Here is a 13,945-nt window from a genome sequence, read left to right on the forward strand (position 1 = left end):
ACTCACTGCACTTGATACCAAACTCGGTGTCGCTCTACTCTTCACCCACTCACAGTGCTGTGCTCGTTTTTGATTCCTTACGATACGAGACATGCCTCAGGTCAGAGATTTTTAATGTACGTGAATTTATAATGTTTACAAAACAAATGTAATATACATCACATTTTGGTGTGTAGATCCATAAATAGGGCTAACAGAATACATCCAACAGGGTTATATGTGAATTAAAGCTATAAAAATACTACGAAACAAAGTGAATTTCATTTCATGTCCCATATATCATCAAACACTAACGTATCATACAGTAACATCTATACAAGTGCACCAAGCTTTAAAATCATTTATGTACTAAACAAATCCTTTATTTCTAAAATAAATAGACATTGTGCATGCTGGAAAGAGCGCGTCTCTCGTGATGTCACACGACCAGCTCGAAGGGTTTGTCATCGCCGTGGGAGATGAGGGACGCTGCGCTAATGCTCCCACACTCCTCCTGCGGGAAACAGAAACTACAGTGTTCCAGGTCAGACACTGACCTCTGACCTACGCACGCACACACACACATACAATGAAATATTGTTAATTATGCATTTTCGGATTCCTGGAAATAAATGTTCTAAATAAAATAGATATTGTCACTACCAGGTAATGCTGGAACATTGTAAGGAAAAGCTCACTACAAAAAAGTGTTCTGCCAAAGTGTTTTATTTCAGATTATTTCAGATTACTGGGATTCATCCTGCTTAGAGGCGTATCAGTGTTTTCCTGGAATCTGCCTGTAACTACATTTTACATGGTCTCGTACCTGCGAGGACTTCCTGTGTGTCTTGAGGCTTTTTCATTGGCTCTCCCCTCCTCCACACACTGGTCACCAGCAGCGGTAGAGCTACACAGATGATCAGACAGGTGCAGACCACAGACACCGCCAGCACGAACCCTACAGCTGCAGAAAACCATGTGAACACACTGCATCAATGACACTGCAAATAAACATGAATCAGCGCGGGTCCCAGTGGGGTGTGGCAGTGGGGCGGGGCAGTGGGTGGGGCAGGCCGGTGCTGCATACAGTCATGCGAGTGTCGTGGGCTGAGATCTGCCTGCGGTGTGGTGGGTCTGCGGTCAGGCTCCGTACTGCAGACGATGTCACTGAAGGCCGTGCCCGGAGTCGTGACCCGCTGATCCGGTTCAGGACAGCTGGCAAAAAGAAGCACAGAGGTACTGAGCGATCTGCCCTACCTGGGGTCAAATTAAAAAAAAGAGAGAGAGAGAGAGAGAGAGAGAGAGAGAGAGAGAGAGAGAGAGAGAGAGAGAGAGAGAGAGAGAGAGAGAGAGAGAGAGAGAGAGAGAGAGAGAGAGAGAGAGAGAGAGAGAGAGAGAGGAGAGAGAGAGAGAGAGAGGCGCTCTTAGGCATCCTCACCTCTCCATCCACTTCACGCAGCGGCTGTGGGGCTGGTTGTTGAACGTCCCTGCTGGACAAGGCCGGCAGCTTCCTGCAGGCACACAGAGGTGGAAAAGCCTCCTCACACTCAGATAACGTCCAAGATGATTATGTCAGGACATGGTGACTGTGTGAGAGTCCTGTAATGTCCTGTAAATGTGTTCACTCACTGAGGTCTGTAGGTTCTTCACCTCGGCCACATTCTTTGATGCAGAAGGAACACGAAGGGTCTCCACACAGGAAGCCATGAACACACTCGCACTGTGTATCATGCTTGGAAGTGCAGGGGGTCTTCACTCTTTGGGGAGCTTATATAGTTATAGATTTATAGATTTATGGTGGTGCTGATATTCATATGTAAGGTCACCGTGTAGCTGTGTGTGTGTGTGTGTGTGTGTGTGTGTGTGTGTGTGTGTGTGTGTGTGTGTGTGTAGATGAATTCAGTATGGGGGAGTTTTTTCAGAGTACCTGTGCATGCACTGCATCTGCTGCAAAACATCGCGTTGCTCTCGGCGACGTATGTTCCATTTGCACACGGCTCGCACAGGCCAGTCGGGTCAGAGCCACACTCTGTCACCATGCGGTTTCCTGTGCCGCACGCATGCACACACACACACACACACACACACACACACTCCCGGGTGTTTTTGTCTGTCTTTTTGTGGTTGTTACTTTTGTCACTTTGGGTCCATGTACAGGATGTGGTCAGAAGTCTTAACAGAATTCCTTGTTTCTGTCTGTGACTCGCTCTAGCTGTCTCTCTATCTGTCTTTCTTTCTAACTGTCTCTCTCTCAGTAGTAATAGATCTTGCTTTCAGTTACTTGTAGACTGTAAGTTTGACCTGTTACTGTTTCTGTTGATGTACATTAAAAAAAATAACTGGATTAAGAAAAAATACAATAGTTTTATATTTTTAAATTACTCTGCATTTAAAATTTTCACATGTTCACTTTGACTCCACACTCTCATGAGGAGACTCTCTAAATAAGTATCAATAAGGGTTAGATAAGATAATGCTGTCTGTTTCTGTAGTGTGTCGGTAAGCTCGTGATGAGGCCCGGTAAGGCCCCTTTCTTTTGGCAGAAGTAACAGTTGCTCTTGGCGCTCTTACCTGAGTGGCAGACCTCACAGCAGACGCCAGAAACAGGGTTGGAAACGTGTCTCCACTTCATACATCCAGATTCCACCCTGAACCCCAGTGACTGGGGAAACAGCAGCAGCGCAACCAGAACAGTCCACATGTGTCCTCACCACTCTGCCGCACACCGCCAGAAACGCTGCGTCTCTCAGAGTCTATGCAAACTAAACGCTGACAAACTGAAGTCTAGCCAGTATCTGACTGAGAGAGATTTCATGCTTACCATAAGAGACCAGAAGTTCCAAAACGTCACATGCACACCTACCACAGACACCTCTCTTTCTCATCACCCACACACACGTGAAACAGCACATATTCGTGCAGGGCTCTGCTGATGACTCGATATCTAAATTTCCTACTGCATGAACTGTTTCTTTTTTTGGTGTGTGTGTGTGTGTGTGTGGTAAATTAATGAGGCAATTCCTCAAGATTAAACTACTGCTATGAACAGTAAATAAAATCACAGGAAAATTTCCCACACTACCACGGAGAAAACAATCAAACCTGCATATTAAGTACCAGTGTGGTACCAATACTTCTGTAGTACTTTTATACTTGATATTAAATAGGTCTGCTGACTGTTAATACAATGGGACAGATCTAAGCCCAAATTAATGACATCCTTTGTTACTGGAAGAGCACGTGGTGTACAGTGATGTAGATGTGTGGTGCATGTGGACGTGTGTGTGTGTGTGTGTGTGTGTGTGTGTGAAGTGAAGTGAAAGGAAAGTCGACTGCCATAAAAACTTGTGTAAATCCAGATGTGAGAACATCTGCTTTTAATCTGCAAGGGTTCATTTACATAATTTACAAAATCTTTGGGAAACCAGCAAAAACACTGAGTTTTTAAGCTTCCTTTTGACACATTAAAGAAATACTGCAGAATATAAGACCCTGTCAAACCACAGACATATAATTCAGGAAGATATCCCAAAATTATCATTATTATCACTGTATTAGTGAATAATTAGACAGCAGAATTCCTGAAATCAAATATTTTTTTCCTAACCTCAAGTCAAAGGTGCCGCAGTCTGACTGCTGGTTCATTAAATGCAGCTGTGAGCGATAGCCAACATTACTACGTTATGTTTGCTTGTCTCTAGGCTTGACATCCATCAGGCATGTCCTTTATAAGAATGTCCAGATGTCCGTTTGCCTTTTTGCGATTCTCTCTCCCCAAAAATTAAATTTAATTAATTTAATTTAATCCTATTGGTCAGTTTGTTAGTCACTCCTCACTTTTCCCGCCCACTGGCGATTTCAGGCCAATCAAAATCAGCAGGCAAGTGGAAGACGTGAAGTCCAGGCGGAAGTGTGCCGGGACAGGAATGTCTCAGTTAGTCTCCAGCGTTCCTACCGTTTTATGTTCGCTTCAGCACGTTCAGTCCCACAACACTAATACACAGTCCCCAGTCTGAGACTCATTTCAAAATCAAATGTTTAAAAATTAAAAATGTAATAATTTTTTTTTTTTTAAACAAACAATTTTTTTTTAAATTATTTTAAATATCATCCTTTTTTATTCAAACGAGCCAGCAAAATTGCGGAGCAATATTGTGAAACTGCTTCCTTTAAGCGCGTCTCGTCGGGACGCGTCTTCAGCGGTCCTCGTTGAGCGCTCTGGATGGGGGTCTCCACGGCGCCCTCTGCAGGCCGAAACTCGAACTGCGCGCTATGACGGTTCTCGGGCTCCTCATCAGGCCCGCTTTGATGTCGTCGGTCCGTTTTTTTATCAGCGCTACAGCTGGCGTGAGAGGGAACACGAGATCCGCACACTGAAAGAAAGACGAGAGTCAGTGTGATACACCAACGATTCAATTACGCACAAGTATCTGGTACTGTAAAAAAAAAGTACATAATAATAATATTATTATATTAATTATATTAATTATTATTTATATTAATATTATTATTATTATTATTATTAATAATAATAATAATAATAAAACAATTATTCTTATTATTATTAATATTAATAATAATAAAGTGTGATCAGCAAAATGCAGACACATCCTGATACACGCTATTGAGCGTGTGGAGGGGGAACCATGTTCGTCATACAGCGGGCTTTGCCATCTGTGACGGGTCATCCCTCTGGTCTCTCAGGTCCAGCATTGATTTGCTGAGTGTAGTCTTGTTTGTCTTCAGGCTGTTGGAACTCTCGCGTGTGCCGGTTCTTTTCAGAATATCACTGAGGGTCCTTAAGCCATCGTCAGGGGGCTTCTGGGAGCAGAGACACACACAGAGAGAGAGAGAGAGAGCCATTATATAGCCATGCCTTCATTCAAATAGACTACAGTCCACTTCCCTGTTTGTAAAACGTCTCCTGTGTCATTCCCTTTTTGGCCAGAAGTCACACTTCACTTGAGTAAAGAGTTGTGAATAATTAATTAATTCATTCATTCATTCATTCATTTTGCTGTGGGACCTGGTGATTAGCTGCCACTTTAGTTGACTGTGGGAACGCCTCCTGTGACACGGTGTTGTCACCAAGACCTGCATCCTTCCTCAGTAGACTATGTCGCCATGGGAACGCCTCCTGTGACACGGTGTTGTCCCCAAGACCTGCATCCTTCCTCAGTAGACTATGTCGCCATGGGAACGCCTCCTGTGACACGGTGTTGTCCCCAAGACCTGCATCCTTCCTCAGTAGACTATGTCGCCATGGGAACGCCTCCTGTGACAGGGTGTCGTCACCAAGACCTGCATCCTTCCTCAGTGGACTATGTCGCCATGGGAACACCTCCTGTGACACGGTGTTGTCGCCAAGACCTGCATCCTTCCTCAGTAGACTATGTCGCCATGGGAACACCTCCTGTGACACCGTGTTGTCGCCAAGACCTGCATCCTTCCTCAGTAGACTATGTCTCCTAAGGGTGTGTGAATAGAGTCCAAGGTCTTCTCTAAGTTTTCCGATTCTGAGGTCTCGGTGCCTGAACATTGTCTTCCTCTCCTCCCACTCAGGCTGTGCCCCGGCAATCAGATGCTTGTGCAGGGCTGTCTCCGGTTTTCCCACATTTCTTACACAAAAAAAACCACACATGTACAAACTTATGAAGTCCATGCACCCAAACAAATTGGATATTTTAAATTGTCCTGTTTGAATTGTGTGTGTGTGTGTGTGTGTGTGTGTGTGTGTGTGTGTGTGTGTGTGTGTGTGATTTGATTGTAAAAGCTGATTTCTGCCTGTAAAGCATGCTTGGGTTTGAGAAAGGTGCTAAATAAATGTAACTAACAACGACAACAACAACAACAATAATAATAATAATAATAACAATAATAATAATAATAATAATAATAATAACAACCCATTCTTCCATTTCATTTAGCCATATTTCATATCTCCACATTTATCTCCCCCACCTCTCTCTCTGTCTTTGGCAGTAACGCCCGTCTCTCTCTGTCTTTGGCAGTAACACAAGTCTCTCTCTGTCTTTGGCAGTAATGCCCATCTCTCTCTGTCTTTGGCAGTAACGCCCGTCTCTCTGTCTTTGGCAGTAGCGCAAGTCTCTCTCTGTCTTTGGCAGTAATGCCCATCTCTCTCTGTCTTTGGCAGTAACGCCCGTCTCTCTCTGTCTTTGGCAGTAACGCCCGTCTCTCTCTGTCTTTGGCAGTAGCGCAAGTCTCTCTCTGTCTTTGGCAGTAACGCCCGTCTCTCTCTGTCTTTGGCAGTAGCGCAAGTCTCTCTCTGTCTTTGGCAGTAGCGCAAGTCTCTCTCTGTCTTTGGCAGTAGCGCAAGTCTCTCTCTGTCTTTGGCAGTAATGCCCGTCTCTCTCTGTCTTTGGCAGTAGCGCAAGTCTCTCTCTGTCTTTGGCAGTAGCGCAAGTCTCTCTCTGTCTTTGGCAGTAACGCAAGTCTCTCTCTGTCTTTGGCAGTAACGCAAGTCTCTCTCTGTCTTTGGTAGTAATGCCTGTCTCTCTCTGTCTTTGGCAGTAACACAAGTCTCTCTCTGCATCTTTGGAAGTAACAACCATCTCTCTCTGCATCTTTGGAAGTAACACTCCTCTCTCAGACGGCATGTTAAACCACATTTAGAGAAACAAATAGGAACCTTGAGTGTCTTAACTCACCTGAAGGTTGCCTGATAATTGTTTGCGTGTCCGGTCTCGGCACCCACGCTACGATGTAGCCTAGACCACGCAGGAGCAAAGCTGTAAGGTTATGCTGAAATTGCTCCGGTTCAGATAACAGTGCACCATTCCAGGGAGAAAAGGGTTAATTTTGGGGCCATGTAGACCAACACCAAAGTTTATCGCAGAAACTTAGCAGTACCTCGGTCACAGATGGCCCTTCCCTAAAGGTCATTCGATCTTTCCTAAAGGTCATTCAATCTTAGAAATCTTCTCACAATCTAATGGTATTGTTCACCCACCAAGAAGCTTTTCCAGAAAGAACAAAAAGTGAACATGCTGGCACAGGTTCAAATGTACTTGCTGGAAAATTATGTTCCAATGACAAATAATATAAATATTTAAATTAACACAAACATTATTAAATTAATAAAATCAAACTGTAACCAGCAGAGTAAAGCACATGTAAACCGTGGCTAAATAAATACCCAGAGGTCATTAGGTCACTTACTTGGCCCCATCTCGCCGTCCTAGTGTACCACGCCCTCCGACCTCAACACTATCCACCATCTGCCTGTCCACGTCTGCTCTGTATGACACGCACGGCTCTCCACAGAGCTCCGGCAGGTGCTCGGGACTTTCTGAGCTGCCGAGGTTCCACTTGGTGACACCTAGAGTGTCCCAGTCTATAGGGCTGTCCGTAGGGGGCGCCGGCGGGCTCGGTGGGCTCGGTACGCACACAGGCACGTGGGTGTCGGGTTCTGTATGCTCTGAGGGGCCGAGGGCTTGGCCACCGTCCAGCTGGGGCACGCTTGAGGTGATGTCAGGCTTCCATACGTCTGGGACAGGCAGCGAGGCAGCATAAAGAATGCGGAACTCCCGGTCAAACGCCTGCAGCACCGGGCCGCGCACGACGGTGATGAGTTGGCGGTGCAGGTGAGCATCAGTCCAGGTGAGACTGGAGAACCAAGAACAGAGAATCATAGTGTCAGGGCCAGCATGCGTTTTAACCTTTCACCTTAATGACCTTTCAGCTTAATGACCTTTCACCTTAATGACCTTTCATCTTATTGACCTTTCATTTAATCCCACCTGTAGCTGCCCAGGACCAAGGTCTTCAGGTCCACCAGGATGAAGTTCTCCTTAAGATCTCCAACCACCATCCTCCCATCCCGAGACAGGAAGACTTTCCCACCCGCTACACGGAGTTTTATGTTCTAGGAAAAGTGGACACAACAGGATACTGAACATCAAGCACAAGCAGGTTTAGATAAAACTATGGCTTTCTTTTAATAACTCACAAGCACTTCTCATTTCCAGAGACTGAGGATATTAGTAGTTCTAAGTTATTCATTCTCAAGTGTTCATTAGAGAATTTCTTCTAAGCTATGACCGTGCAAACCAGGTCAACACATTGTCTTGTGCTTATCCTGAACGCTGCAATGAACGCGACACAACCAGTTAGCCTTGTAGTTTGTTGAAATTCTTTTCTTTTATTCGTTGTGAGACAAAGAATGCTCGTCACACTTGTGTGGAAGTTACACCTGGCAGCAGGACTATCTGCGTAGGTGCGCCAGGTGTTTAGGTTACTCCTGAAACAGCCTGTGAAGTGTTTTAATGGCATGAAGAACAAAAGCAGGAACCCTTATGAGTTCCTGTTACAGCAGCCCAGCTGGGGAGGCACAGCGCTGATGTGTTAATGCACCTGTCAGTAGCATCAGTGAGCTGAATGTTTAATAAGAGGAAATCCAATAGTTAAAACAACCAGAATACTGGGTTTAGGCTGAAAAAGAGATTACAAATACTTGAAGTTCCTGCCTACTTTCGCAGTGTACGTTGTTTACAATGAACAAATCTTATAAAAATGACACAGTCCTGACTGGCTGGTGGGTGACTAACCTGGTGCCTGAGTGCATCCGTGTTGAAGCTCTCTTGGGCAGATCTTCGGTTCAGGATAATGTAGACAGGAACACCTCGTGAAGCAGCGCAGAGAAGATCTTTGATCACCATGATGTCCGTAAGTCTGTCCGTTACTATAGCGATCAGCTACTCCATCCAAACATAAAGAGTACTGTCAGGGCCCACAGGAGAGACCTGAGAAACCTCCCAGTTAATCTACGTAGAGTAGCCACTGCTGACACGGTTAGTAGCACCACCAGGCCTCTGCGATGGTAAGTTGTACTTACCGTGTTGGCACCCTGCAACAGCCTCCTAACCACCTCCCGTACGTGGGGCATCTGCTCGGCAGGGGGGTTGGTGTAGACGGCTGTGTGAGGAGTCCTCTCCCAGACGGGCTCCTCGGGCCAGCCCAGCTCCAGGTCCGGCGCCGGCGCGTCCGAGTGGAGGGGGAAGTACTGCACGGAGAGGGGCCGCGTGGCCGAGCTGCTCTCCTCCGTGCCGGCGCCGCCCTCCTGGTGAACCTCACTACTGCGGTAATCCTCCGCCCAGCTGGACACCTGCTTCACCTCCTGGGGCGAGAGGAAGGAGCTGAGGTGGCCCTCACACAGCCGTGCGTAAAAGGCCCCGGGGCCGCCGCTCAGGAGACGCTCCAGGGCCTGCCTCTCTGCCTCGCAGTGCACGAGCTCTGGGCTGGACTCGGTCAGCGGGACAAAGACCACATCCTCGTCGAGACTCTGCACCTGAGATCTGGAGATCACGACCGGAGCGTGGACACGCAGGCGGGACAAAGGCGATGTGTCGGTGATGTGCTCCATGGTGTGGTGTGACGATCAGTGGTTAGTCGTGCAGGGTGGGTGGGATGACATCTAACATCTAAAGTCCTTCACGCACTAAGACTCCCACTGCAAGCCCCACGGTCTCAGTAACTCCTGTTACCACAGAACTGCGTCAGACAAAACCAGGTTTGGAGGGCAGAAGAGCAGTTTCAGCTTAAAGACGCTCACTGCCTTGGTCAAACATCACATGTGCATATCTTGACACAAGTTTCCTTTTGAAAATACCGCTGAAACGAACTCTGTATGTTAGCAGCGCTCCAACACAGTGCAGGAGCAACTCACCTCCTCTGCTTCAGAGATCATCGCAGACTCCTACCATACGGCGCTTCAAATTCTTCCGGCTCGGTTTTCCCCTCCTCCTAAAACCTGCTCCTTTTTTTCAGAGTCTCCTTCTTCAAAGTGATGGTCCAGCTGTCAGCACCAGTTGGAACTACTTGCATTTTCAGTTTTCATTCCAGTTCTTCCTGATGTGAGCGGACAGGTGTCCAGGTGTTCAGGTGTCCGCCGTGTGTTTTTCCACGCTTGTGTTTCAGGCGTAACCGATATTAGATTTCTGTCTTTGCTGTATCCATTCTGTCTCCAGCTGATATGATGTGCCTCTTTCTGACTGCGTTCCCAGTTCTGTTCTCTGTCATATAAATAGTGACTGGTTCTACCAGACAGGCAGGTCTCAGACAGGGACCAGAGCCACCTGGCACACGCAGACCAACCCCACATTTTCTCATAAATAAACTAGATTTAAGAAGTAAAGATTCAAATGTTAAGACCTCATATGTGGGCGTTGGCGTTTTCAGAGAGAGATAACACTGTCTGTTGGACCAGATTATTGTGATAGTGGGGCTTTTTGGTTGGCCTTTATTTTAGAACTAGCCTGCCTTTTTGTGTTTGTAAACAGGTTTACGAGTGTTAAAGGTTCATGTTTTTGTGTAAATAACGGGTAGTTCTCCTCTCTGTGCAGCTGTGACTCCTCTCTGTCTGAGTAACGATACACACAGTGTGTGTTTGTGATCTTTTACAAATCAGGACTGACTGGCGTGTCCAACGAGGACACCCTCCCTCCGGGCTCCCAGCAGAAGAACGTGCGTTAAGCTTCATCTTTCTACCGGCTTTATACTGACTGCGTGTGTACAAGGAGGTTTTTTTTGTTGTTGTCTGTGCACCTGGCACATCTGAGCAATTATATAGTCACATAAAGCATGCAAGAGAGAATCCTGCCAAAACTGTTCGCATGCCTAGTCAGGTGAGATATGAGAAAATGACAGTTCACAATGTACAATTAACACACCACAGTCACACTTCTACCAAATTCTTGTTTATAGTAATTATTTCCATATATCAACATACAGTAAACATACAATGTAGTAATAGCATAAACTAAGCTTTATATTTAACCATAAGCTCAGTGTAAATAAAACATACTATTCTCAAAAATTCAGCCTCCTATCACCAGGGGGCAGTAACCAACATGGAGACAGGCACTGGATAACAATACTGACTAAAGCAATATTCTGAAGACTGAAAATAATGTTACACTGTTATACTGATATAATGTGGTTCCATATCAAAGTCCCAAAATGAGGATTGCATTAGGAAGGAAGTCACTAAGCTCCCTGGTGTGGTCAGGGAACAGCCAATAGTGTCTTGTGGCACTGGAGAGCTGTTTGTGTGTGTGTGTGTGTGTGTGTGTGTGTGTGTGTGTGTGTGTGTGTGTGTGTGTGTGTGTGTGTGTGTGTGTGTGTGTGCGCGCTACGCCCTCTTACGCAGGTAGACATGGAACACCCCGAGGCCGAGTAGCAGCGGCACACACACCCAGGCCAGGACAAAGCAGTAGCCAAAGCGGCCCATGGAGAGCTTACGGACGTCCTGAAGGATCTCCTTCCTCTGGAAGCTGTAGATGAGCACAGCAGCAAACACTGCCAGACCTGAGAGAGAAGAGCCAAGCTCAGAGCTATACGCCCGATGGCCACATGGGGGCACTGCGGTACACAGATGATGTTTTTAAGGGGGTTTTTAATGCTCGGTGAAGTGTCATAAAATTAGATTTGGTTTGACTATCATTCGCAATACCAACACACTGAAAATCCTCAGAGGAAAATGTTTCATTATGAGAAATACTGTTCACAGCATAACAAACAGGAAAACATGGTACAGTTGATAAACTGACACCTCATTATGGTGTAATTTATTTGTTTGGTTTATGAGAACATTCTTCATGCACAGTTTGGAGATAAAGTGTTTGGTTTGGACTGGAGAAGCAGAGTGATGAAGCGACTCTTAATTTTGTACCTGCAAAGATCTGGCAGAGGCCTGAGAAGCAGAAGAGTCCTTTACTAGACATGGTGAAGAGCTCCCAGAGGAACACCAGGAAGGAGACGGATGAGAGGATCACGGCCAGCACCATGCAGGCCTGCACAGAGTGCAGCCACTCTGCAGGAAACATGAGCGCTGTCACTGACGGACCAGCGGCAGGTCCACTCACTACTGCCTCGTAGGAGAAGGCGCACGTGTGTGTGATGTGCAGGAGAGGACACATTAAAGGTTGTTTACCGTTCTCTGTGGCAGAGGTGCACAGCCAGGTGTCTGTGTTGTTGTCGTACATGCACTTATGCCAGAGGTCTGTGTTCTCCACGCTACCCCATGTCCACCACGCCTGAAACACAGCCAGCTCAGGAGCCTTATTTATCTGACACAGGGCAACATGCTGCTGTGAGGAATAAGGAAACATGGACCAGAGGCTGTTATACCTTTTCCACGGTGGCAATGAACAGCATGGCCATGGTGACCAGATGCAAAAGCGTTGCTGACATCAGCGTGAAAGGCATCGCAAACACTCCTGTGAAAGCCATGTCACAAAGTCCTGTGGGCAGAAAACGACACCGTGTTAGATGTCTTTAAGACTTAACGTAGGCCAAAGGCCAAAGGCATGTCTGAGAAGCTCCAAATCCAAATGCTGGTCCTTTGACTTTCTCTTATACCCTCCCAGAGGAGAGAGGAAGGAAGACCATGGTCTGCTTGAAATGCCCTCCAAGGCAAATGGAGCAACAGAAGTGTTGTCTACCCCTCTGATCTCCCGCTGGGCCGTGTGCAGTAATTACACATGAGACTTTGGTCACTTCCCTCATGCACCAACTTCGGCTGGACTGAAGTCTTTAGCAATGTTGCCATGTCAGTAAAATACTTCGAATACAATCATTTCCCAGTTTCACTTCCATCCCTGCTAGTATCCAATCCAGCGAAGTTCTGCATTAAATACTGTTCCTCCGTCATCACATCTGTAAATAAAGTTTCACTTCTTTCATTATCGCTGTTTAATCAGACTGGATACCAAATGTTGCCTAAACAAAGGTTGTGCTGACAAATTCTCTAACCCTAGAACTCAAAAAAAGCATACGAGTAGGCGGACAAATCACCCGGGAGCTCATCTCTTGCTTCGGGCTAGCTTGGTTAGCCACTTATGCTAAGATGAAGACATTTTTTAAATTAACCCAAAGTACAGTGGCATCCTCCATCCCCAAGACTGTAACAAAGAGCCCTTTCACAGTGCTGCTTGGCCCCGCGTGGTCTGAGGTGCAGACGGGGGCTCGGACTGAAGTTCCAGAGTACATCTGGCAACACAGCCCTGAAATTCCACACACACCATGTCACCAGCACCAGAGAGAAACTGCTCGCAGCACGCAAAGAACTCCAGAGTGTATCTGAAATGACATTTTACAAAAGCAGGTGCGCATGTCCGAAACCTTGTTTACAGGCAGGAGCCGCTGTTGGCGTGTTTGCACAACTAACACAGGAATGAGAAAAACGCCACTGAGATGAATGGTGCACCAGTTTGGACTCAGACTGGCCTTATTGTAGCAGTCAGATTGCCTTTGAACTGAACAAACTTTATGAACTATTATGAACTGTTGCCAGAGCTATAAAGTTTCCATTTAGACATTCAACAACAACAACAGCAACATTCAAGAAAATGTAGCAACCATAATAAAACATGATGGTCATAGCCATGGTGACATAAACTAAGTCCAGTTACACCTAACCCTAGATTACAGGTCTTCCTGATGAGTGCGAAAACATTCCTCATGTGTGTTTTCCATCTGACATTCCAGGATCATCTGGAAGCAGGAACATTTCTGGGATGTGTTTTCACTCTGGTCCAGGATGTTCCGTACGCAGTGGAACAGAGACACACCCTTGCACAGACACATGAAGGCACCCACACATAAAAGTACTACAAGACCTCAAACCTAATTGTGCTTTTTGGTGTGTTCCTAATTCAGAAAAATGAAAAAAAGGTTGCACACTTCCTATGACACAAAAAGAGACAAGCTGGACTTTACCTTGTGAGTAGTGTGAAGTTGGAGAGAAGAACAATCTCAGAACGGCCTCCCCACCCTTGTCCAGCTCCGTCCACTCCCACTGGGGAGGAGGGGCTCTGGGAGACACGCTTGGACAGCCCCCAAAGCCCATTTCCTTCAAAACCGCCTTCCTAAAAACCAGAGAGCTCCAGACCCATCAACAGTCAGCACCGGATGTCAATTGGCTCAGACAGGAAAAGGAGACCTTGAA

At 46.3% G+C, this 13,945-nt stretch overlaps 3 protein-coding genes across 4 annotated transcripts; all 3 read right to left on the reverse strand.

Moving 5' to 3' along the window:
• Nucleotides 1-96: 96 nt before the first annotated feature.
• Nucleotides 97-2,781, reverse strand: tnfrsf9b (tumor necrosis factor receptor superfamily, member 9b). Its single transcript, XM_026996058.2, has 7 exons — nt 2,551-2,781; nt 1,907-2,026; nt 1,609-1,746; nt 1,418-1,490; nt 1,067-1,194; nt 806-943; nt 97-543 (listed from the first exon to the last, which is right to left on the reverse strand). Exons 1-7 carry the CDS (start codon nt 2,678-2,680, stop codon nt 419-421), a joined length of 852 nt encoding a protein of 283 aa, XP_026851859.2. The 5' UTR covers nt 2,681-2,781; the 3' UTR covers nt 97-418.
• A 1,394-nt stretch (nt 2,782-4,175) lies between these two features.
• fam83e (family with sequence similarity 83 member E) lies at nt 4,176-9,430 on the reverse strand. The gene is made up of 7 exons (XM_035520616.1): nt 8,834-9,430; nt 8,547-8,693; nt 7,740-7,864; nt 7,159-7,605; nt 5,034-5,597; nt 4,639-4,855; nt 4,176-4,352 (listed from the first exon to the last, which is right to left on the reverse strand). The coding sequence occupies exons 1-7, from the start codon at nt 9,359-9,361 to the stop codon at nt 4,176-4,178; spliced, it is 2,205 nt and encodes a 734-aa protein (XP_035376509.1). The 5' UTR covers nt 9,362-9,430.
• A 1,248-nt stretch (nt 9,431-10,678) lies between these two features.
• si:dkey-264d12.4 (epithelial membrane protein 3) lies at nt 10,679-13,872 on the reverse strand. Of its 2 annotated transcripts, XM_026996063.2 has the most exons (6): nt 12,774-12,791; nt 12,441-12,654; nt 12,127-12,239; nt 11,930-12,032; nt 11,669-11,809; nt 10,679-11,304 (listed from the first exon to the last, which is right to left on the reverse strand). In XM_026996063.2, exons 2-6 carry the CDS (start codon nt 12,502-12,504, stop codon nt 11,129-11,131), a joined length of 597 nt encoding a protein of 198 aa, XP_026851864.1. In that variant the 5' UTR covers nt 12,505-12,654; nt 12,774-12,791; the 3' UTR covers nt 10,679-11,128. The 2 variants fall into 2 exon arrangements, with proteins under 2 accessions (XP_026851864.1, XP_026851863.1); XM_026996062.2 differs by lacking the exons at nt 12,441-12,654; nt 12,774-12,791 and adding an exon at nt 13,717-13,872.
• Nucleotides 13,873-13,945: the final 73 nt, after the last annotated feature.

This window comes from Electrophorus electricus, chromosome 20 (assembly GCF_013358815.1).
Source record: "Electrophorus electricus isolate fEleEle1 chromosome 20, fEleEle1.pri, whole genome shotgun sequence".
Taxonomy (NCBI): domain Eukaryota; kingdom Metazoa; phylum Chordata; class Actinopteri; order Gymnotiformes; family Gymnotidae; genus Electrophorus; species Electrophorus electricus.

Excerpts from the sequence above, each read along its gene's own strand:
- tnfrsf9b (XM_026996058.2), bottom strand. The coding sequence starts at position 2,680 with ATGTGGACTGTTCTGGTTGCGCTGCTGCTGTTTCCCCAGTCACTGGGG. Across the intron at positions 2,027-2,550 it reads CTGTGAGGTCTGCCACTCAG|GAAACCGCATGGTGACAGAG; the intron begins GTAAGAGCGCCA and ends CGTGCGGCACAG. Across the intron at positions 1,491-1,608 it reads TGAAGAACCTACAGACCTCA|GAAGCTGCCGGCCTTGTCCA; the intron begins GTGAGTGAACAC and ends GTGTGCCTGCAG.
- fam83e (XM_035520616.1), bottom strand. The coding sequence starts at position 9,361 with ATGGAGCACATCACCGACACATCGCCTTTGTCCCGCCTGCGTGTCCAC. Across the intron at positions 5,598-7,158 it reads GGACGGCGAGATGGGGCCAA|AAATGTGGGAAAACCGGAGA; the intron begins GTAAGTGACCTA and ends TTTTTGTGTAAG. Across the intron at positions 4,856-5,033 it reads TCACAGGAGGCGTTCCCACA|GCATGGCTATATAATGGCTC; the intron begins GTCAACTAAAGT and ends ATTTGAATGAAG.
- si:dkey-264d12.4 (XM_026996062.2), bottom strand. The coding sequence starts at position 13,846 with ATGGGCTTTGGGGGCTGTCCAAGCGTGTCTCCCAGAGCCCCTCCTCCC. Across the intron at positions 12,033-12,126 it reads TCATTGCCACCGTGGAAAAG|GCGTGGTGGACATGGGGTAG; the intron begins GTATAACAGCCT and ends GCTGTGTTTCAG. Across the intron at positions 11,305-11,668 it reads CCTCTGCCAGATCTTTGCAG|GTCTGGCAGTGTTTGCTGCT; the intron begins GTACAAAATTAA and ends CTTCTCTCTCAG.